The 21,620-nt window shown below is 40.3% G+C and overlaps 1 protein-coding gene and 1 long non-coding RNA gene across 9 annotated transcripts in view; one reads left to right on the top strand and one right to left on the bottom strand.

Annotated features, from left to right (window-relative positions):
• Positions 1–12,666, bottom strand: part of LOC109553221 (uncharacterized) — a 39,401-nt gene extending 26,735 nt beyond the window's left edge. For 4 of the 5 annotated variants that reach the window (XR_011564259.1, XR_002179991.2, XR_011564260.1 and 1 more), the window contains exons 1-2: positions 12,535–12,666; positions 8,268–8,316 (exon numbers count right to left, since the gene is read on the bottom strand). This is a non-coding gene — a long non-coding RNA (uncharacterized lncRNA). Of the gene's footprint in view, positions 1–8,267; positions 8,317–10,624; positions 10,695–12,534 lie in introns of all 5 variants that reach the window. The other variant, XR_011564262.1, reaches the window with a different exon arrangement.
• Positions 11,849–21,620, top strand: part of FBXW4 (F-box and WD repeat domain containing 4) — an 83,366-nt gene continuing 73,594 nt past the window's right edge. Inside the window, exon 1 of one of the 4 annotated variants that reach the window (XM_070780699.1) lies at positions 11,849–12,668. In XM_070780699.1, the coding sequence (XP_070636800.1) occupies positions 11,875–12,668 (794 nt within the window). In that variant the 5' untranslated portion in view covers positions 11,849–11,874. The remainder of the gene's footprint in view (positions 12,669–21,620) is intronic. The other 3 variants (XM_070780698.1, XM_019952763.2, XM_070780700.1) reach the window with 3 other exon arrangements.

The raw sequence follows: 21,620 nt of genomic DNA, 5'->3' as shown, positions 1-21,620 counted from the left end.
TAGCTTGTTTCTTCTCCGGTTGTTTCTGTGACTCTGCTGCGGGCACTGCTGAATAAGTAACATGGGTTTTAATTAACTGTATCATGGAAGGCTCTTGAAAAATGTTTATTTTTGAAAATCTTTAAAATTAAAAAAAATTTATCTAAAGGAATATGAGTTTATAGTTTTAAGAAATCTGGACTTATGGGAGTTGTGTGATACCAAGACTTTGTTAATTTTCTTAACCTACAAAATGTTAAATATTGCTTTATATACCTTTAATTGAATACCAGTTCAACAGACTATCTCATATGACTAAGGACTCAAATCAAGGAAACTGTAATGCAGTTGACTTTAACTCTTGGGAGAGCTAGGGAAGTTGTGGGTCTGATCACAGTGATTCTTCTCCTGTTGAGTGGTATGAAAGATAGAGATCTTAAGAAATTACAAATTTTTTAAAATTGAAGTATAGTTGATTTACAGTGTTGTGTTGGTTTCTGATATACAGCAAAGTGATTCATATACATATATATATATAATATTCTTTTCTGTTATAGTTTATTACAGGATACTGAACATAGCTCCCTGTGCTATACAGTAGAACCTTGTTGTTTATCCTTTTTGTATATGGTAGTTTGTATTTCGGAGAAGGCAATGGAATAGAAGCCTACCAGGCTCCTCTGTCCATGGGATTCTCTAGGTAAGTATACTGAAATGGGATGCCATTTCCTTCTCCAGGGGTTCTTCCCAACCCAGGGATTGAACCCAGGTCTCCTGCATTGCAGGCAGGCTCTTAACCATCAGAGCCACCAGGGAAGCCCAGTACAAATGATATCATGATATTTATCTTCTCTGTCTTACTTCACTTAGTATGATATCTCTAGCTCCATCCATATTGCTACAAATGATGGTATGTCATTCTTTTTGATGGCTGAGTAGTATTCCATTGCATGTATATATCACATCTTCTTTACCCATTCATCTGTCAGAGGACATTTAGGTTGCTTCCATGTCTAAATAGTGCTGCTGTGAACATTAGGGTGCATGTATCTTTTCAAATTAAGAGCTTTCTCCAGCTTTATGTCCAGGAGTGGGATGGCTGGATCGTATGGCAACTCTTATTTTTAGTTTTTTAAGGAAGCTCCATGCCTTTTTTAATAATGGCTGCACCAATCTACATTCCCACCAACAATGTAGAAAAGGTTCCCTTTTCCCCACACCCTCCCCAGGATTTGTTATTTATAGACTTTTTTGTGGGGCCATACCATGCAGCTTGTGGGATCTTAGTTCCCTGACCAGGGACTGAACCTGGGCCCTTGGCAGTGAGAGCACAGAGTCCTAACTATTGGACCACCGGGGAGCTCCCTATTTGTAAATTTTAAAAGTGTTTTATTGATTTGGCTGTGCTGGGTCTTAGTTGTGGCATCTTTAGTTGAGCAACTAAAGTGCACCATTTAGGTGTGCTCTTAGTTTCAGCATGTGAAATCTAGTTCCCTAACTGGGGATCAAACATGGGCCCCTGCATCGGGAGCGTGGATTCTTGGTCACTGGACCACCAGGGAAGTCCCTGTAAACACTTTTTTTTTTAAAAGATGTATTTTTTTTTGGCAATAGTGGGTCTTCGTTGTTGCACGAATTTCTCTAGTTGTGGTGAGTGGGGGCTACTCTTCCTTGTAGTGGCTTCTCTTGTTGGGGAGCATGGGCTGTAGGCACACGGGCTCAGTAGCTATGGCACAGGGGTTTAGTTGTTCTGTAGCATATAGGATCTTTCTGGATCAGGGATTGAACTGGTGTCCTTTGAATTGCAAGGTGGATTCTCAACCACTGGACCACCAGAAAAGCCCCCTGTAAACTTTTAATGATACCATTCTGACCAGTGTGAAGAGGTACCTCATTGTAACTTTGATTTGCATTAAGAGATGATAAATGAAGGATCCTGGGTTGTGCCACACATCCGCTGAGATTGGTCATGCTTGAGGAAGGCATAAGCACCTGGGCAAAATTTCCTTTCCACTTCCTGTTGGCTCCCATAGCACCCGGAGGCCCATGCCCTGGCCAAGTGGGGATCTGAACTCCTCACTTCATCTTGCCAAGGCTGGTAACTGTGCAATTAATGTTTGGTTCTACTGTCAGACTGACTTCCATTTCAGGTTTTTCATTTGTCCATTTTACTCCTAATTTATGAGCTTCTAGCACATATATGAAGTTAAATTTCTCTTTCCGCCCTTTTTTTTTTTTTAAATGAGGAAGCTCTTCTAGCGGAAAGCCTATCATCTGTTGTGAAGGAGAGCTGGTGTTGACTTGAGGCAACAGAGTTGGTGGTCCAGTGGCCATTGTCTTGTGTTAGAAGCAGGTGGTCTTGCTAAGCTTCATGTGTTTGGAAACTTCTCTGATTGGAGCTTGTGTTGTTAGAGGAGGAACTCAAGTTGTACTCCTTTTTCAGGACAATCTGCTGAAATCCCCAGGGGCTATGGACTTCTTCCTGCTTTTCTCTCCCTGGTAGGTTTTAAATGTAGGGGATTTTTCTCACTCATCTTTCCATTTGAAAGATGCCATAAGAAAGGGGAAAATAGCTGCCACAAGAAAGGGCGAAAAGCAATTATATAGAGTATATAATTCTTTAGAAGTAGTGACATAGGTTCTCAAAAGATAACAGTTAAATATGGGCCTAAAAGTCATAATTCTCTTTACACAGTATGTGTATGTATATATATATGTGTATATGTGTGTGTTTGTGTATATACACACATACACACACACATTTTTAAAAACTAAAAATCCCCCAAATTAAATAAGACCAATATTTATTCCACTCACATCCAAACTTTTGTTTGTATTTAACAGCTGAATACAACCTACCATCTGTTCAAAATAATGTAACTGAATGCTATTTCAGAAAAGTTGTCTTTTGTGTTTTTCACATTTTTAACAGGACCCCAAACCTAGGACAAGATAAATTATATCCTGTGGTTTTAGTTACTGTAATGAATGCCTCAAATGAAAAAAATTTACCTGAAGTTTAGGCATTCCTAAATAGTATAATTATAGAAACAGAAACAAGGTTATATTTGACCTTGTACTTTCTTCCAGAAGAGCTGAAGATGCTTAAGAGAAATTTTTTCCCTAGAACTTATCATCTTCTTCTTGAAAAAGAACTCATTTATATATATTCTATCTCAGTGGTAACTTTATTTTTATTATGTATCTATATATGTATTTGGGCTTCCCAGGTGGCGCTAGTGGTAAAGAACCTGCCTGCCAGTGCAGGGGACATAAGAGATGCAGGTTCAGTCCCTGGGTCGGGAAGATGCCCTGGAGGAGGGCATGGCAACCCACTCAAGTATTCTTGCCTGGAGAATCCCCATGGACAGAGGAGCTTGGTGGGCTACAGTTCATAGGGTTGCAAAGAGTCGGACATGACTGAAGCGACTTAGCATGCACAAACCCATGCATGCACATGTATGTATTTAAAGAAATTCCCAGAACATTTCACAAGATTTATGGTTGCCTTTATCTTCATTTTGTATCTTTCATTTGTTGCCAAATGACTCAGTCTTCTGACAGAGATCAGAAAAATCACAAATTCTGATGTCAACATAAATTATCTTAGATCCTAATGCTGATGGTGTGCTCTCCATTTTGTTCAAAATTTCCTTGAACACCACTTATTGACATAAGAATGCTATCTCAGACTAACTAATGGTAGCATTACTGAACTGGCAAATCTAGAAATTTGCTTTCTTATTCCCACAGTCCCATTTGATATTTCTATTTTGCCCACCCCCTTACCTTACTTGCCATATGGTCCTCAAATTTTGTGTACATGTGTGTATATCTTTCACACATAAATTGGTGCTTGGAAATGTCTGTTTCTCACAGTTGTAAAGTCAGAACAGTATCTTAGAATGACATCTGACCCTCTGGAAAATCAATCTTTTTAGTATAGCTATAAGTTTGGATAATTAAAAGTCTTAAGTAGTTTAAATTTTGTTGGAGATGACTTATGGGACATTATTTTTATGTCTTTCTTTTGCATTTGGGATGACAAGATAGGGTTTCATAATATCACAAATTTCTAACTCAGAAAACACAGCCTTCATGTGCATTACAAGTTTTGCCAAGATTTTCTCTAAAAAGTCACAAAAAGGTAAAATAAATTTACACACACACAAAAAACACCTTTATTTTTGTATAATAGATTTAGATTTACAGAAAAATTGTGAAATCAGAATAGAGTTCTTACATACTACCATTATCAACATTTTATGTCAGTATTGTGCATTTGTAATGATTAATGGACTAACCAGATTTCCTTGGTTTTTACCTAATATTCTTTCTCTCTTCTGCTCTAGGATACCACATTCCACTTATTTGTCATGACTCTTGTTTCCTCTTGGCTGTGATAATTTCTCAGACTTGCCTTGTTTTTGATGATCTCGACATTTTTGAGGAGGACTGGTCAGGTAGGTTCATAAACCATCCTTCAGTTTGGATTTGTCGCATGTTTTTCTCATTATTAGACTGGGATTATGGCTTTTGGGGAGCATGGCCACAGAGGTAAAGTACCATTTTCATCATGTGTATCAAGGGTACCTACTATCCATGTGACTTACAGCTGATGATGTTGAACAGGTGTTGATCACCTGGCTGAAATAGTGTTTGTCAGCCTTCTCCACAAAAAGTTACTCTTTTTTCCTCCTCTTCTTTACATACTGTATTCTTTGGAAGGAAGTCACCGCATGCAGTCCTCTTGGGAGTATGTGTGTATGGTGGGGGACAGCAGTTGTGCTCCATGTCCTCGAAGGTGAGGTATAACAAATTGTTTGGAATTATGTGGGAGATTTGTAAATGGACTTTAAAATATTAAAATTAGCTTAAATTGAATGAAATGATTTTGTACATTCAGGTACAAACACCTCTTAGGTTTTTTTCTTTAAAAAAAATTTCATTATCTATGTAATATATGTTCACTGCAGAAAACTTAGAAAATATAGAAAAGGGTAAGGCAACAGCAGAAAGAACTTTCCATAATTCTACCTCTCATCAGCATCCATTTCTAGAATTTGAACATATTTCCTTCTAGTCTTTTCTGCATAAAGTAACTATTTTTAAACAATATTTTAAATTGTTTCATATGAAATAAAAATATATTATCTTTGAATATGACAAAGACAGTGGATTCATAGAAAAACAGATCAGATCTTGGGGTTTCTAACAGGATTTCAGAATATAAACTGCCAACCTGACAGAAATAGAGGAAAACAATAGAAATAAAAACAATAAAATGGGAAAGACTAGAGATTTCCTCAAGAAAATTTGAGCAGATATCAAGAGATACCAAGGGAACATTTCATGCAAAGATGGGCACAATAAAGGACAGAAATGGTATGGACCTAACAGAAGCAAAAGATATTAAGAAGAGGGGGCAAGAATACACAGAAAGATATTAATGACCTAGATAACCACAATGGTGTGATCACTCACCTAGAGTCAGACATCCTGGAGTCTGAAGTAAAGTGGGCCTTAGGAAGCATCACTATGAACAAAACTAGTGGAGGTGATGGAATTTCTGTGAAAGTGCTGCACTCAATATGCCAGCAAATGTGGAAAACTCAGCAGTGGCCACAGGACTGGAAAAGGTCAGTTTTCATTCCAATCCCAAAGAAAGGCAATGCCAAAGAATGTTCAAACTACCACACAATTGCACTCATCCCACATGCTAGCAAAGTAATGCTGAAAATTCTTCAAGCGAGGCTTCAACAATATGTGAACTGAGAACATCCAGATGTTCAAGCTGGATTTAGAAAAGGTAGAGGAACAAGAGATCAAATTGCTAACATCTGTTGGATCATCAAAAAAGCAAGAGAGTTCCAGAAAAACATCCACTTCTGCTTTATTGACTAGGCCAAAGCCTTTGACTGTGTGGATCACAACAAACTAGAAAATTCTTCAAGAGATGGGAATACCAGACCACTTTACCTGCCTCCTGAGAAATCTGAATGCAGGACAAGAAGCAACAGTTAAAACTGAACATGGAACAACAGACTGATTCAAAATTGGGAAAGGGATACGTCAAGGCTGTATATTGTCACTCTGCTTATTTAACTTTTATGCAGAGTACATCATGCAAAATGCTGGGTTGGATGAAGCACAAGCTGAAATCAAGACTGCTAGGAGAAATATCAATAATCTCAATAGGCAGATGACACCACCCTTATGGCAGAAAGCACAGAGGAACTGAAGAGCCTGTTGATGAAAGTGAAAGAGGAGACTGAAAAAGCTGGCTTAAAACTCAACATTCAAAAAACGAAGATCATGGCATCTGGTCCCATCACTTCATGGCAAATAGATGGGGAAACAATGGAAGCAGTGACAGACTTTATTTTCTTGGGCTCCAAAATCACTGCTGATGGTGATTGCAGCCATGAAATTAAAAGATGCTCGCTCCTTGGAAGAAAAGCTATGACAAACCTAAACAGCATATTAAAAAGCAGAGACATTACTTTGCTGACAAAGGTCCGGCTGGTCAAAGGTACGGTTTTTCCAGTAGTCATGTACGGATGTGAGAGGTGAACCATAAAGAAGGCTTGAAAGTGAAAGTGAAGTCGCTCAGTCATGTCCAACTCTTTGTGACCCCATGTACTGTAGCCTACCAGGCTACTCTGTCCATGGGATTTTCCAGGCAATAGTACTGGAGTGGATTGCCATTTCCTTCTCTAGGGGATCTTCCCGACCCAGGGATCGAACCTGGGTCTCCCACATTGTAGACAGACGCTTAACCATCTGAGCACCAGGGAAGTCGCTTAGTGCTGAAGAATTGATGCTTTCGAACTGTGGTGCTGGAGAAGACTCTTGAGAGTCCCTTGGACTGCAAGGAGATCAAGACAGTCAATCCTAAAGGAAATCAGTCCTGAACATTCACTGGAGGGACTGATTCTGAAGCTGAAGCTCCAAAATTTTGGCCACCTGACGTGAAGAACCAACTGACTAGAAAAGACCCTAATGCTGGGAAAGACTGAAAGCAGGAGAAGGGGATAACAGAGGATGAGATGGTTGGATGGCATCACCGACTCGATGGACATGAATTTGAGCAGGCTCCAGGAGCTGGTGATGGACAGGGAAGCCTAGAGTGCTACAGTCCATGGGGTCACAAAGAGTCGGACATGACTGAGCGACTGAACTGGACTGAACCTGACGTATAATTTCTGAAAACAAAACTTTAGACTCTATCTTTCTATTTATGTGATGCCCAAATGTTTATACATTTATCATTAGTCCTCATTTCTTCTTTCTTATACTCTAATTCGTTATCTTACTATTACATGAGACACATTTTAAATGAAATAAAATTTGAAGAAACTTAGGTGGCTAGTTAAAACTCTGGCAATGATCTAGGGTTCTCTAACTGTCTTGTTGCATGGTGTGTCTGGATGCATAACAACTATAACTTTATTTTGGGGAGACTTTATTGATTTCGTAAATGTGATCCATGCTTCTTTAAAAAAAAAAATCAAGCAATAGGGAAAAGTACAAAGTAAAATTCCATTACTAGAAGTAACCATTATTAGCATTATTCTACAAAGTCTCCTTTTGAATATATATAAATAGGGACAAATTTACAAAAAAGGCTCATATAATACATACTATACACACACTGTTATTTAACAAAAGAAATTGAAGCTGAAGTAAAATGATGAAATTACTAAACTTTTGTTATATGTTCTTTTGCAAGACAGTAGTTCCTACAAATCCTTTTAAAGTTTTGCAAAAAGATTATGAAAAGCATAAGAGGCTGTGGATTCTACATATTAACCCTTAGAAAGTTATTAACAGTTGAGACAAGGACAGAATCTACTTTAATTGTTTAGAAGCAGCTTTTATTTAGATACCAGACCTGCCTGATGGTCAGAGGAAAAGTATATTATTAGGTGTGGCTATATTAATTGAAAGGGATCCTAGAAGACTCTGAATTCAATGCCTTATTCCTATTCCATTTTCTGTTGTGTATGGTGAAGGCTTAGGACTTCCCTTGTAGCTCAGTTGGTAAAGAATCTGCCTGCAATGCAGGAGACCGGGGTTCAATTCCTGGGCTGGGAAGATCCCCTGGAGAAGGAAATGGCAATCCACTATAGTATCCCTGCCTGGGAAATCCCATGGACAGAGGAGTCTGGTGGGGTACAGTCCATGGGGTCGCAAGACTTGGACACAATTTAGTGACTAAACCACCACCATTGTAAAGACACAGTTCAGAGTAAGAGCTTTGGGGTTAGAATGTCTAGATTTGATACCTGTTCTGTTATTTAGGAACGGTGTGACCATATGCTTCAGTTTCATCTTCTGTAAAAAAAAAAAATAGGTTAATCGTATCTTCCTTATGTGGTTATTGATAAGAATAAGTGAGACAATACATGGAAAGCTCTTGTAATAGTGCCTGATACACAGTCAGTGCTCAATAAATATATGCTATTATTATTATTATAAATTGTCATTCACAAAATAATCTCATTCTTTCTCATTCATCTCAGAATAATTCCCCTGCTAAATCTGCTTACTTTTAAAGTTAAAGGCTGGGGCCCTGAGGGCTTAAGAGGCATGCGGGCACTGGCATATTGGATGTGGGAGTAGTCTCCTGCCTAAGATTGTCATCTATGTTTACGAGAATGTACAGAACACACAGTTCTAGCCTTTTCACAATCCTAAACATATAAAATACCTATTAACAATAATTACTACTATGCAAGTCAGTTACATGGACATACACAAAGAACTTTACATCTGAACTTAAAAATCCTCTCTAAAAGTGAACTAATATTAGTATTTCTCAATTCCCAGTGAAATTCATAAAGTCTCATACATTTTACAGCATAGGAAATATAGGCAATATTCTATAACTTAAAATGGAATATAATCTATAAAAATACTGAGTCTCTGTGCTATACACCTAGAACTGATATTGCAAATCACCTATCTTCTATTTAAAAAGTAGAAAAAAGAAATTGAGTCTTATGTTTTAAAATATTATGAATTTCATGTTTTTGGCATTCTAAGTTAAAAGTAGTCCAATGCTTACAGTTTACTTATTATGCAAATTCTAAATTTAAAATGCCTTATAAAAACAAAGTAAATTTCAACCCCGCCCCCCCATAGTATTTCACTATGTTTCCTGGATTTGAACTTCAAGGGAGTGGATGACTTTCTAAAGATGTTCTGAAGTCCAGTGTACTTTTTATTTTCTTTTTTTCTAGCTATTAAGGTGTTTATTTTCTTTGATAATAAAACACCATTAAGTATTCCATGAAGATATGCATTTAGTTTTGTTACAAACCATTTTTTTCAGTCCCAGCTGATTTTTTATCTTTTTTTTGGCTGCACCGTGCAGTGTGTAGAATCTTAGTTCCTCAACCAGGGATTGAACCCAGGGCCTGGGCAGTGAAAGCACGGAATCCTAACCACTGGACAACCAGGAAATTCCCATCCAGCTGATTTTTTTAAATAACCTGTCTCCAAAAAGAATTTTAAAAGTGCTTGTTGCGATGTTTTTTTTCAAAGTTTTTTTCAAGTTTGTTTTAAATCCCACATTGGACTTTTTTTGCTTTGTTTTGTGAGGGAGGGAGGGTTGATGAAAAATTCTAGGTGCTTCTCTGAGTTGAAACTAAACTGTAGGGTGTTTTTTTTTAATAGCTTAGAAATTTAGAGACACACCAAATCACCACCAAATAACAGAATATATGCCAATTTTCCATTTTGGCTTTGCCTTTCTGCATAGTGAGTATTTTGGCTTATTTTGGAAATCAGTAAACCATAAATTTTAGTTCACTTGATCTCCAGTTTGGGTGCAAAAGAAGGTGATATTTTTAAGTGATGGTTTAATTTCTCCAATAATGAGGGCAACATGGGATAAAGAATAAGTTGCATTTGTGTGACTGTGGATTTTAATACTTGATTTAATTAAACAATTTTCTGCGCCTTCAAGTCCTCTACTGAAAACTAGGTACAGTGTGGATGAATTACTTAGTTTTACTCTGTGTAAAGAAATGGTTAAAAAAAAAGTCAAACAGTAAGAAATTACAAACATGTTTAACACAAATCAGAAGACAAAATGTAGGAACCATATGCTATATTCATCTGCTTTCCTTCCAGAGTGGCTCACAGTATACAACTGTAGCAAAATCAATAAATGTTGAGTTGATGATATTACCTCAATATTCAGCATTCCTACCTCAACAGCCTTCTAACAGTATGAAATAAGTAAATATCTTTATAATGATTTCTAAGAGATGGTCTAAATTCTTTAGTTGTACTGAAATGTCATGTCAAATATTGTTTTTAATAAGTAAATCACTGGCTGGAGTTTGGAAATCTTTTTTCTACACAAAGCCTTTGTTGTACCTCCCCCCCCCCCCCACACCTTTTGTAGGGTATTTTTTTGTAACAGGATTTGACCTGTAACTATTATTGAGAATTTTCTTAGAGGAGTTCAAAGCATTTTACAGGGATCATCTCATTTATCCCTCGAAAGTAAGGCAGAGGCATTATCTCCACTACAAACTGAGAACACTAAAAGGCCAAGATAGGTGGGGTTTTTTGTTGTTGTTTTGTTAAGATCAAAAAGCAGTTCTAGGGCAAAGCCAGATTCTGGTCTGACCTTGTTACATGATGCTTCTGCGGTGACATAATGCAATGTCCTTCCTCTCTTGGGTCTCTCCTTATGCTACCTGTTGAATAATTTCCAGAGTTGATATTTCATTCATTCTTGCTTCTGAAAATGGATCTTAAGGTGTAAAAACAAAATAAACCCCTAAAACTTTTACTATTAGGGTTTGGGGCACAGGATACTTAGGGATAGGTATCTTTCTCCCCCACCTGCAAATCTTAATGCCTCCACCAGTGCTGTTCAATAGAAAAAATGTGGGCCGCAAATTCAAGTCACATGTATAACTCTAACCTTTCTAGTAGTTACAAAAGTATATTTAGGCCAATGTATCAAAAATCTTATCACTTCAACATGTATTTAATATAAAACTATTAATACGATAGTTCACATTCTTTATCTTGCATAAGTCTTCAAAATCCGGTGGGTTTTCACACTTACAGCACACCTCAATTTGGACTAGTCGCATTTTCAATGCCCCTAAGCCATGTGTGACTAGAGGAGACAGTATGGGACAGCATGGGACTTCAGTAGACTTTTCTTAGCTCTCCCTTCAAAATGGTACCTTTGTGAATGGGATGGGGGAGCCTGGTGGGCTGCCGTCTATGGGGTCGCACAGAGTTGGACACGACTGAAGCGACTTAGCAGCAGCAGTAGCAGTGTGAATGGAATGAATAGTGTGGGGAAGGGCTCCTGGATGACCTTGGAGAATCCACTTGCACTTGGGTGGTGACTAATAGCTTTACCACTTGATTATCCATGACCAGGGAGTGGATGCAGGATCTAGAGGACTGCAATCTTCCAAAATGTCAAAAATACCAGCTCATTGCTAGAACTGAGGTATATACACCATGTGAGATCCCAGCCTAAGGAACCTGCCGACTTCTAGAGGTGCAGTTCGTGAGGCCCTGGTATATGGCCTGTGGAAAGCAGGCATCAGACGAGGTAGAAGAGGGGTATGAGAGGGGGAAGGCCACCCAAGTGAGCGCTTCTTGAGGGCAGGGCCTCAACCTAGCTGCTGCTTGAAGGCAGAAGCTCCTATGGCCGTCCTAACCAGGCGCTTGGTGGGCCTCACGTGCTAGATGAACGCACGCTGTGTTTCCGGCACACACTCCGGGCGGCCCGGGGCATGGGAGGGGGGCGCTCTACGGCCCCCGCCCGCACTACGAAGCCGCTCCACGGCCTCGGGTGTGAGGGGCGGGCCCAGGCTTCGGCCCGCGCCGCCCCATGTGACCCGGTCCGGCATGGTGTCGCCTCCTCCCGGGGCGGCGGCTGTGGCGGCGGCTCGGGCTTGGCTCCGCGTCGGGCCGGCCCCGCGGCCGCTCATGGGTAGTCAGGGCGGCGTGGGGCCCCCCGGGAACGGTGGGCCCGGCGAGGGCGAGAGCGGGGAGACGAGAAAACTGCAGGAGGAAGGGAGAGCCGCGAGAGGAAAGCGGAGGAAGGGGAAGGGGAAAGCGGGAGCAGGGCAAGGCGGAAAAGGAAACGGGGCGGAAGGAAAGCCGGAGCCGCCACAGGCGAAGGAGGAAACGGGGATGGGGGCAGAGGCGGGACCGAGTGCAGGCCTAGGAAAGGCAAGAGAGAGAGGCGGAAGCGTGGAGGAAGGGGCGAGAAGGCTCGTCAGGGGAGATGAGGGGAGCGCAGGGGCGCGAAAGGAGGCCAAAGGGAGAGGTGAGGGGAAGAAGGAGGAATGGAGGGTCAGGACTGGTAGGCGGGAGAGCGCCAGGCCGGCAAGAGCACAGGGACGAGGGGGTCAGGCTTGGGGCCGCCTCGCGGGGACACGGGCGGCCATGGCGACAGCGGCTGAGGAGGAGGCTGCGGCGGCCCGGGAGCCAGCCTGCCGCCCAGCCGCGGGGCCCGCACTCCTGCGCCTGCCGGAGGAGCTGCTGCTGCTCATCTTTTCCTACCTGGACATGCAGGCCCTCGGCCGCCTGGCTCAGGTGTGCCGCTGGCTGCGGCGCTTCACCAGCTGCGACCTGCTCTGGCGCCGGATAGCCCGGGCCTCGCTCAACTCCGGCTTCACGCGGCTCGGCACCGACCTGTAAGCGCCCGCCCGCTCCCCGCCCCAGGCCGGCCCGCGTCCCGGGAAAGGGCGGGGCGCCGCGGCCTGGTCGGCCTGGGGCCGTGTCGTACCCTGAATTCCGAGGTCCAAACCCGGCCTCCTCCGACCCCTTCCCGAGCACAGTTCCTCTCGGAGGCCTCCATCTGAGGAAACCTCCCTAGAGCATCTCCCTTAGTCAGCACCCTCTCTGTGGGCAGCTCCTCACAATTAGCCATCTTAAGCACTCTCTTCAGCTGTTAAATGTGTCTTTTCGCAGACGTTGACTGCCTGGGTTCCTCAGGCGGAACTGTGGCTGGTCTGTGGCTTTAGAGGCCTCCTCCCATCCAGGTGTAGGACCCATGTCCCCTATGTGGTCTTTCAGGACGTTTTTATGGACATTAATCCTCTCACTCTCTTCTAAGGATCGTTAGGCTTCTGGGCTCTGATAAAATCAAATATGGAGAACAGGGCTCACACTCCAAAAAAAAAGGTCCCTTGGTCCAAGTGTCAGCGATAATTTATGACTTGATGGAGGCAGAATGACACGCAAAAAGGGTACCTGCTTATGGCAGGGAGTTGGATGATGTATACAGACTGTACGTGAAGGCATGGTATTGTAATTTGGCCTGTTCTTGGTAGGATCTGAAGCCTGTGAATGCAGAACTTAATCATGTAAGCTGTTACATAGGAAAGGGAGAAAATGTGTGGAATTGGAGTAAAAACTTTCTGATAGCACCCAACTCCATCCAATTTGGATTAAAGACATTTAAAAAGATAGTTTTAACACAATATAGCAACATTAAGGAAAGTTGGTTTAAAACATAAAAAGTTATAATATCATCACCTCTAGGCAGCTGTTCAGTTTTAAAAATTGCTTTTCATTTGCACACTTCTTCCCCCACTTAGTTGCTATCCTGCTGATCCTAGCAGAATAGGTACATAATGTTTGTGGGCTGTACTATGAGATTAAAAACTTTCCTCTAATATTAGACTTTCATGTTGTATCCAGCTTTTTGCTATCATAGACAACAAGGAAATGAATAATTCAGTGCATTTTTTGGTAACAGCTTTATTGAGATATATCAGATACTGTATAATACATGTCTTTTTGAATTGGTTCCTTAGAATAAATTCTCAAGATTGGCATTATTGAGTCAAAGGTTATGGTTTGTAAAAAGGCAATGTACCAAGTTACAGTGGCACTAGCAGCGATTTCATATAAGAATTTAAAAAATCTTTGCTATTTTAGTGGACATATAATGATATCTCAAAGTTTTGTTATTTTGCCTTCCTTTAGCAGGATAAGTATTTTCCCCTGTGTTTGTTTCACCTATGAGATTGTCTTTTCCAAGTCTTAGTCCATTTATTATTGGGGTATTGACACTACTCTTAGATTCCAGTCCTTGTGGGTCATAGATATTAGGATCTAATCTGTCATCTTTGATGCAAATATCTTCCCCAGTTTGTTCTTTTTATTTCACTGTTTTTAGCCTATAGAAGTTTTAGATTTAAATATATCAGAATATGTCAGTTTTTGTGTGATTTTTTAAATCTTTCCTTCCCCTTCCAAAACTGAGAAATTTGTGATTTCTCCCACAGACATAATACATCTTCTCTTCGACATTCTGCTGGTTTTCCTATAATTTGATTTTTAAGAATTGTCAACACTTTCATCAATATCACTTTTCTTTTGGTGTAAGGGCCCTGAATTCAACTTTCTTTTTTTCTAAACAGTTACCTAGTTACCACTAAACTTTTTGTTACGTAATTCATATCTTTCCCTTTAGAAAGACAAAATAATTTGTTTTAGAAAGCTTACTTTGTATGATACCATGACGAAAATCTTTCCTGAATTGTCTTTGTAAAAGTATTATTGAATTTTCAATTTGTAATTTCTTTTGAAAATGACCATGCTCGAATAAAAATGTAGCCAAACTAGAAAGCTTACTTTGACAGATATTAACTTTATATATCTATGTGTATATATAGTCACATATACATACATATATGTATGTATGTATATTGGGTCTATATCTGAACTCTTATTTTGTTCCACTGATGTATTTTTCCATTTCCATTCTAAGTATTGTTGCCTTTGATAGAGTATAATATCTGTTAGGGTTAAATTTTCCTTGTTGGATTTGTGATTTGTGTGTGTGTGAGAATGTGACATCTCCATTCTCATTCAGCCCCCTAGCAAAAAAAAATTCTGTACCTTTTCAAAAGTTTCTGTGGATTTCACTGTAAAGTAACTACATATCTGTTATTATTCCTAAATATGCTATTCTTTTTTTTTTTGGTGTAACTGCAATCTCTTTTTTCAGTATGTTTTCCAGCTGGGTATTATTAATAATGTCCAGGATTGCTAAAATCTTTTGGAAATTTTGAACCTTATTGTTTTAACTTCTATTATTTCTAGTATGATTTTGTTGTTGATAATAATGATTTTCTGGGATTTGGGGGGCATATAAGTCTTGTTACTTTCATTTTGTTAAAAGAATTTTTAAAAATATACATATATTTGTTTATTTTGGCTGTGCTGGGTCTTTGTTGCTGCATGGGCTTCTCCTGTTGCAGAGCACAGGCTCTAGGGCTTTTGTAATTGTTGCACGGGGCCTCCAGAGCAGAGGTTCAGTAGTTGCAGCACACAGGCCTTGTTGCCCTGCCAGGTTTGGGATCTTCCCAGACTAGGGACTGAACCAGTGTCTCTTGCATTGCAAGGTGGATTCTTAACCACTGGACCACCAGGGAAGCCCATCTTCATTTCTTATAACGAAAAACTCTTTCAGAGAACATATCAGTTGACCTAGAAGAGCAGTTGTCTGAAATGCCTAAACCCAATCCAGCCACGGCACAATTTGGCTTTCTTGCTCTCCTTATAGATGAGATTGGGCACTTTCAAGGTGGTATGGCCATAGACTGCTCTCCTTATAGAGACTGAATGAACAAATGAAAGAATTTATGTTTATTTTTCTTTCCTTTTCAAGTGCTCTGGGAGATAATGTGAATGAGTGTGCATTCTGTAAGTGATAATAACAAAATGAAAATGAGTTTACAGTATAAAGTGCATCGAGACTGCCAGGTGATTTGGCTTTGTTATTTTTTAGCCACATATTTTGATTTCCTGCCTGTGTCCTAGGATGTGGTATCGCCAGCCTTCTAGGAAGTTGTTTTACCATAACACTTGATAAAGAGCAGGGTCATGCTCATGTTTTCTGAGTTGAGGGGGAAAGTTATGCGTGTTACAGCAGGTGGAGAGAATGTTTACCAGTGTGGTCTGTTTTTGGACAGCTGCAGAGACATGATAACCCACCAAGAGGGGTGGTGATCATCCCTGGAGGGAGATGGCGTGTGCCCCAGTCATCTTAGGGTATTAGGGAGCCTGGGCCCAAAGTTCAGTGAAAGTATGGCTGTTCGGATTGTGGCAGGGCTGTAGTTCGTATTTTTAATTAAAAAATGTGCTAATTAACTGCACACTGGACAGTAGGACAAGTTTTTATAAGCACAAAACTTCATTTTATGAGAAGCCACACTTCATTGCCCCAGAGTTTTATTATCTATAAAGAATGAGAGTAACATAGCCAGTAAAACGAGGCTTAACCATTGTAATGTGTTAGTGATAGCACAGAGTTCAGCACATAGTAGGCACTCAGTAAATTGTTGTAAAATGGAACTTTCAAGTTGTGTGGCTTCACCTCTAGTCAGTCTGTATTTAGCAAAAATGGAGATGGTTTGACATAGAGAGGCTGCCTAAAGACAGAAGGTGGGGGAAAACACATACATGGCTGAATCTCTCTCACCTGTCCTGAATGTTTTTGGAAACATGACAGCAGAAGCTGTGGGCTTTAGGGTCTGCTCTCCCTGCCGAAGAGCCTCCTGAATTCTCAGAAACACAAACTGCTAAGGTTTACTGACCTTCCGGCCCAGGGCAAGTCCCATTCAGTTTGGCTCTTCCTAACTGATCATAGCTTTGTTGAGTAAGATGAACTGCTTTGGTTCCTTGTGATTTGTTAATGGTCTTATACTTGTGCTTGAAGGCATTTTGGCCACTTTGAAACCACAAACAAATAATTTGCTTCCCTTTAGGCCTCTTGCCCTACCAGTGAACACTGGGAGGTTTCCTGAGCTTTTTTTTTTTTTAAGTGGACACAAAGACAGTTTAAGTCAGTCATCTGGTTTAAAATCAGTTTTATTTGAAAGTTTTATGAATCCTGGGGGAATAGAAATATCTTTAATATAAAAATCAAGGAAATGTTTCATATAGCAATCTTTTAAGTTTTCCCTAAAGAGTAGAGGCAAAACTAAGCTAGTTCAGTCTTCAAGAACAAAACAATGAAATTTAACTCTGTCAGTTTATAATATAGGCTAAATGCAAGAAGTTAGAAAGTATGACAGGTGGAAGAGCAAAGGTGCTAATTGTAAATTCAGACACTGTAAGTTAACAAAAGCTAGGAATGGAAAGAAAAAAGTATACCCGTGTATGTAAATCTATTAAAAAAATACTTTTGCTGTCTTATATTAAATACTTTTACCTCTCTTGATCATCTCTCTCCTAAAGTAAGTCCTGTATGTTTTCAAACTTGAGTTTTATTTCAAATATCCCTTGAGCATTACCTGGGTTCTCTCTTGCGTTTGCCTGTCATAGATTTGCCTAGAATTAACAATAGATGTTTAGGGAGTCAGGCTCTGAAGTGTTTGCCCTGGCATGTACATTCATTCCTTAGTCAGGGTCTTGTAGGCTTGGAGCTCTTTGAGGCCGAGGGACTGGGGTATCTATTTCAGTGATGATTAACGTCCAAAGTGGTGAGATGGACACAGATAAGCAGAGTGTGTTTGTTTGTTTTAAAATGATTGCACCTAAGAGCATTTTTTTGACCCAGAAAGCATAAAGTTTCCTAACTGAACAGAAAAGACATTGCTCACTGGTTACTTTCAAGGCCTAAACAGTGATTTTCAGAAAACAATTAGCAACTTAAAGTAACTTCAGCTCTCTCTTTCACCTTTCTGCGGTACCTAGAAAGCAATCACTTACTTGTTCTCCAGTTCACTGAAAGGTTTCATATATGAATGTATTTATTTTCAACTTTTTGGAAAGGCCTTGTTTTGAATGGTTTCGTGAGTTAATAAAAGTGAGTTCAGTTTACATATTTGAAATAAAGCAATACACCTGTGGAAGCAGGAAATGGTCTAGTGCAGTCAGTACCTCCAAATGCAAACTGGAGGACTTTCCTTCAAGACTGAGAATATGGAAGCTGCTTATCTCCTTTCCAGTCTTGTAAGACTCGAACAGTAGGGGATGACTCTCCTAACTTTCAAGGCAGAATCATGGAGAATCCCAAAGTCCTCATAATCTACAAGATAAACAGTTCATGTTGGAATGAAATCTTTGCAAGTATTTCAATACTCTGTTTCTCACTTTCAGTTTTCTATGTCTAGCCCCTTCATCTTAGGTAAAGATTGTGCTTGAGCTGCTTGAAATCAGACTGGCAACGAGGTTACTGATGAAGCATACACATTTAAAAAAAATTATTTTTAAGTGTTTGACATAGAAAGGAATTATCTTTGTGTGGCAGCTTAACTTTAACTCTGGAGTAACCCTGGCACTGAATTAGTTTCTGGTCCTAACTGAGAACCATGGAACAGGGAGAATTTCAGGTAGACTCTTCTTGAGGCCAGGCTCCAATAACTTTTGAATATTGAAGATGAGATTGACTGTTTGGAAAAACAAGGAGAAAGTTGAGTTTTGAATTTTCAGTGAAAATTGACATGCCCCCACACTTTGATCTACAGAAACAGATTTTTGATAAACTCCAGAATTTATCTCAGGTGTGCCGGCCATCAGATGAAGTTGAGAATCCAAAGATTTGGTTTATTCTTGAGAAAAGTCCTTTTTATTTAGCAGTCTTGCTCAGATTTGAACAAGTATTAGAATTTAAGGTGTAATCAGTAGAGGCAAGATGTTTGTTCTAATTAAGAATATGTTTATGAATTTTGAATCATGTAAAGGTTTCACCTGTATCTAAAACTGAGTATGAGACTGTCTGGAGAAAGAATTTATCTCTTGTTAGAGGTTTGACTCCCTTTTCTCAACTTGAAGTCAGTTTTTCATTATATCCAATTGTCCACATTGCCCTCCCTGAAAGTCTGGGCCACCCAATGGGCCCCTGTGTCTGGCCCTCTTTAGCCCACAATTAATTGCCAGTACATTCTTTCTTCTTCTCCTTCTTTTTTGGTATTTGACATGAGCTCAAATTGCTGAGAAAGGTGACAACTGTGAAATGAAGACAGGGCATGGAGACACCTTAAAAAATACATGCAAAGGCCACTAAATGACAAGAGCAGACTGCCAGGCTCTTTCAAAACATCACCACGTCTGTTGACTTTCCATTCCTTGTTCGCAGCACAAAATTGGAGGTCAAAGAATCATAGGAGTTAGAGATGGAAAAGACATTTGGGGTCAGCCAGTTCATGCCTCCACCTTCTCCTGCCCCTGATTCCAAATCATTCCTTGCATTATATTTTCTCCCCCAGCTCTTGTACAGTTTTCACGGTCTTCACTCAACCCCGGCTGTCACCTTTGGGGAATGATGCTGGAGGCTCTGTCCAGTTTCTCCTCAGCAGAGAGAGATATTGCCTGTGCCCCCAGTTGACATTCATGAACTTCTTTGTTGGTGGTCTCAGCTGAGAGGCTGAAGGCTAACTGGAAGTTTCTCTGCTGCCTGGCAATGGGGCTTTTCTAGACAGAACTGAGGTGTATTTAGTGTAGATGATGTTGGGAAAGGGGAAAAGGGCTGGGGTACAGTGCAACTTTACCATTGCTGACTTTGTTCCTTGACTTTTTTGTAGGAAGGTTCTTGACCTGAAAGGAGATGTGTGTGTGTGTGTGTGTGTGTGCGTGCGTGCGTGCACATGTGCTGTATGCACACCTAAGGAATGTAGTATTTTGGAGGTGGACAGAGACAAGGATATATTACTGAGTGGGAGTTTGATAAGAACCCTAACTTGGATATTAGCAGGTTAAACTAGCCAAAAATGCTAGTGAAGAAGTAGATGATTATTTTAAGAACATGTTAAGAAAGAATTAGGTATTAGAAGTGCCAGCTTAAGAGTCAAGTTGAGGAGGACAGTTGGGCTGGAGACCAGTATTTTGGGCCAGGGAACACTTGCTTTTGGGATCTCCCCTTTAAGAAAGTAGAAAAAGGGCTGTCTTGTGTTCACTGACTGCATGGTTTGGCAGGGGGAATGGTCATTTTTAGAGGCAGCTTTGGAAGGTTACCCCCAGCTCCCCCTCTTATTCCAGCAGCTGTTGGGAGCAGTCCGAAGGGGGTATTATATTTCTTCTGGTAACTCTGCCAAGAATGAGAGGAAATCCACAATCTGTGGGCTTTTTGCGGGGATGGGGATGGGGTGGCAGGTGATGGGACAGGGAAATTAAATTGTTTTATAGTAAATATGTTGAGATACTTTTCCTGGAAAGCTGTTGCACTGAAAGGAAAGCTATTTCCCCTGCTCACTAGCTCTGTAATGGGTTCTTTCTCTGTAGAGAAAGGGAAATAGTCTTCTGCTGGTGCTGCCTTTTCTTTCTTCCCTGTAGATCCAGGGAATCGTCCCTGACCTCCTATGTTTCTTTGAATTTCATTTAGGAAGTCCATGTTGAAAAGGTGAGTCAAGATTCAGATACAGGTGGTGTGTGTGACTAACGGGCCTCCCTCCAGAAGTGAGTTACTAAAGGAGAGCCTCTCTTCATCCCTTATCTTGGCTGCGGTCTGACTTTATCATAATGGCCTAGCAACTGGTGATGTAAAAACATTCTGGGTGGCGTCTGGTTCATGTTCTCTCCATCTCTTCATCCAGGCTGCAGGGGCACCAGCGATTTTGAAGCCTGGCCACTTGGGCTGAGAACCTGTTTTGGTGATTAATATGGAACACAATCACAAGATTAAAAACAATAAAAAAATAACCCTGGGAAGCAGAGCAGTATAATTATTCCTCGCATTTCAGATGGGGAGCCCAGGGAAAAGTCATTGTGATGATATGAGAACCAAGTTCACTTCTGAGTCTGGTAGTGCCTGATTCATGACTCAGAAGATGGCCTGTTCACAAAAAATAGTGGCATCTTTCTTGCTGTTGTTTATTGTTAGAAAGTGCTAGATCAGCCTTTCTGAAAGCTGTATTGTGGGATTCTTAAAAAACTGATTCTGTGATTAAATGAGTATGGGAAATGCTGTGCTCCATATCCCCTCTTTTGAGAGCTCACAATGCCCACTGGTAAGTTAAAGGAAGTCCTGTACAAGAGAGACCTGTTTATTTTTGTTTCAGCATTGTCCAAAATGTTTTGGACATCAAATTCTTCTTTCTCCCGCTTAATATCTTCTAATGTCTTGCATAATACAAACACTGATGAAGTGCCCTGCAAATTTAGATCTTGACCAATAGCAGAAGGAAATGAATGTGAACACGGTCTTAAATCCTAAACCCACATAAAGAATCAGGGTTATGCCCATTGCTTTGGACAACTTTGACATGTGAGTGCCACATTAAGATACTTCATCTGCTCAGATTCCTTTCCTTGAGCCTCTCTAGCATAAGAATTTGGTGGCCTTGGTTGAATTTCTGAAGATGTGGTATTTTGTACATTTTTAGGAAAGGCCTTTGGAGCTTGAAGGTAGTGTGTCTAGGCTCTTGAAAAATCTGTAAGTCTTGTTGAAAGTGTGACTTGCTAAAGGGAGAACTGTACTTTTGAGAACTTGCTTAAGCAGTTCCTAGGCAGTATCTATCAAAATACCTATTATACTAGGAACAAGGTTCTTACCTTTTGTGTCTAAGACATATTTTTGTGTGATAGAACTTTTGATAGTACATTAAAGGATTAAAAGATGAATGTCTTCTTTTAAAAAAGCTGGCTTCAGAAAGTTGAAAAACCTGTCCATTTACTTGCTTTGGTATGTTAAT

Source organism: Bos indicus, chromosome 26, assembly GCF_029378745.1.
Source record: "Bos indicus isolate NIAB-ARS_2022 breed Sahiwal x Tharparkar chromosome 26, NIAB-ARS_B.indTharparkar_mat_pri_1.0, whole genome shotgun sequence".
NCBI classification, from domain to species: Eukaryota; Metazoa; Chordata; class Mammalia; order Artiodactyla; family Bovidae; genus Bos; species Bos indicus.
Note: the sequence above shows the minus strand (reverse complement) of the source record. Positions and strands in the feature narration are given on the sequence as shown.